This window comes from Apis dorsata, unplaced genomic scaffold, assembly GCF_000469605.1.
Source record: "Apis dorsata unplaced genomic scaffold, Apis dorsata 1.3 scaffold_303, whole genome shotgun sequence".
NCBI classification, from domain to species: Eukaryota; Metazoa; Arthropoda; class Insecta; order Hymenoptera; family Apidae; genus Apis; species Apis dorsata.
Window position 1 is genome coordinate 715,825 of NW_006263576.1, and position 2,774 is coordinate 718,598.

General features: G+C 19.3%; 1 protein-coding gene across 1 annotated transcript in view; it reads right to left on the minus strand.

Annotated features, from left to right (window-relative positions):
- LOC102676561 overlaps positions 1–2,774 on the minus strand; it is a 29,378-nt gene that overhangs the window by 14,597 nt on the left and 12,007 nt on the right. Inside the window, exon 2 of the mRNA XM_006617366.2 lies at positions 2,002–2,095. Within this exon, the coding sequence (XP_006617429.1) occupies positions 2,002–2,072 (71 nt within the window). The 5' untranslated portion in view covers positions 2,073–2,095. The remainder of the gene's footprint in view (positions 1–2,001; positions 2,096–2,774) is intronic.

The following is a 2,774-nucleotide window of genomic DNA, read 5'->3' on the forward strand; positions in this document are numbered from 1 at the left end:
GTGAAAAATGATGTAATAGACATTATACGAACATCCAATAAAATTATCAAATTAAAAAAAATAATCGTAACTAGAAAATTTATTAGAATTTTATTTCGTTTCCTTGTACTTTTAAATAAATTTGATTTCATTTTTTTAATTTCACTTCTAATGTGGATCACCTTGTAAAACATTCATTTTCTTGATCATTGATATTTAAGTTTCAATTAGGTTATTTACTTACTTGTTTTGTTCATATAACGTCAACATAAATTAATGACATTATTTCTTTGTTGACTGCTTTTTTATACTATGACGTAGTGTTTGCACTCGATAGAAGTTTGAACCAAATACATTGTTATTTGTAGATAAATCGCATGCGTGCAAGATAAAGAGAGGAAAAGAGAAAGAAAGATATGACCTTAATTGGATAGAGCTTTAGTAGATGAATGCACGCTATTTGTTGATGCATGTTCAATGAAACATGATTAACGTGCTTAAAAGGACTGTTGAACTCCATCCAATTGTACATTTCTTTCAATATATTTTATATCTTTTTCCTTTATAGGTTTTTTTTGAAATTTCATTCTGGTCTAATTAATTAAATTTTATTATTATATCTATTGGATGAATTTTGTTATCTTATTTCTTTTTTTATTTTTTTTTTTTTTTGTTTTTTGTCGTTTTGAAAAGAAGCTCTTGAAGTGTATCAATACCAGTAATTTTAATATATTTTTGTTGATTGAATTGCTAATTTTAAAATTTTAAAAATTATTTTTATTTTACACATAAAATACTATGAATATTTAGATATCGTTAATTGATTAATACAAGATATCTATATATATACATCCACATTCAAAAATTTAAAGAAATTATTATATTCACTTCAAAACTGAAAAAAAAAAATTAAATTATGATTGAATATAGAGAAATTTATTTTATATGATAAAATAAGATAAAAAAGAAACAAAAAAAAAATGCACACAATTTAATATTATTGATCTATATAGATAAACTATATAGATAAACAGACATTAAAGTTTTATTAAAAAAAAAAAGTATCAAAATTTTTGAACGGAAATATACTGTATGTATTTATATGTATAGAGATAAATAAATAGATAAAATAAATATGATGTACAATATTAATACAAGATGTCCCGTATTATGCATTATGTATTTATTAAAAAAGAGAAAAAAAGTGATACTACGTAAAAAAAAGTGAGTAAAAACCATAAAAAAAATATTGTTTTATTTCAAGATTTAATGAGAATCAGACTTGACGGATCCAAAGTCTAAAGAAAATTATTTCAAGATCATTGATTAAAATACTACAATTTTATTCATTGAAAATAACAAAATAAGAATGATTATCCTCTTTAACTTTTTTTTTATCTATTCAATTTTATTTTCTGTATTCTAATATATTATTTTATTGTAATTTGTTTCTTATTTTTATACATATTTTATTTTATATGTATATTTATTATATTAAATATATTTATCAATATTATTATATTATTATATTTTATAAAAAATAAGATGAAACTAATTAAATTCCATTTTTTATATATATTTCTAAAATTACATTCAATTTCATCATTTCATTAAATTTGCTATTGTTAAGGCTAGTTTTCGAAAAAATTAAATTAAAAAGTTTGAATAACTTATATAATTATATAATTATATATAATTTATGTAATTCTTGATTGAATATATTCGAACTGAATTTTCTAGCAAATAAAAATTGAACAAAAAAATTTTATTCTACGTCTGATCATTGTTATACATATAATGTCTTTCTGTTAATTATTTATTCATATCTAACTGACAAGTGATCAATGTTATATAAGATAAGAAGTTTTTGCGGCTGTTTTATTCAAAAATATTATTTTTTTACGTAGAATTACTCTTTTCTTTTATTGTAGTTTAATTATTAGGATAGTTAGATATTTAAAAATATTCATATTGTATTTATATTGCAATCTTTTTTAAAATATTAAGTATGTATTTTATTACCTGATCGTTACAGCTAGTAGAACGATGATAACACCGACTAACACCAAAGCGATCAATACACCACATATCATGTATACGCTGTCAACAGGAGGATCTGCATACATAAAAATGATTAAATTTTATTATTAGTATGTCTGGAATATTTAATAATATGAATAAAATAGTATTGATATTTAAAAAATATTTATCTCTTAATTCTTGTTCATTATCATTAAAATTGAAAAATAAATTTATTTATATTTTTTTATATTTCATTCTTAACATATAGTTATTCAATGAAAAGCTTTTTATTATATTTAGAATTACATTAATTTTATATTTCAATGAAAAGACATCTTATTGTATGTCGAATTGTATTAATTTTTATTTAATAAATTATTAGTTCATTGCATGAATTAAAAAATATTATTTATATTTATGTTTTAATGAACTTTATATGATTGAAATTTATATATTCATATTTACACACATTTTTGCTGATATTAAAAAATATTGGTTAATAAAAGCTACGAGTTGACAAGGTATGATTCCAGTATAGAATATCGCAGTGATCAGCAAATGGTATTTTTTCAAAAGTTTAATAAAAACAAAAAATGAATATAATAAAAATTAATAAGTATAATTAATAATAAATAAGTATTAATAGAACAAAAAAAATTTTTATTTTTCATTTTTATTTATAATAAAAAATTAAATTTTAAAAATCAAATATAGATGAGAGATAGATATATTTTCATTCATATTATTAATAAATTATATAATATATCTTGTAA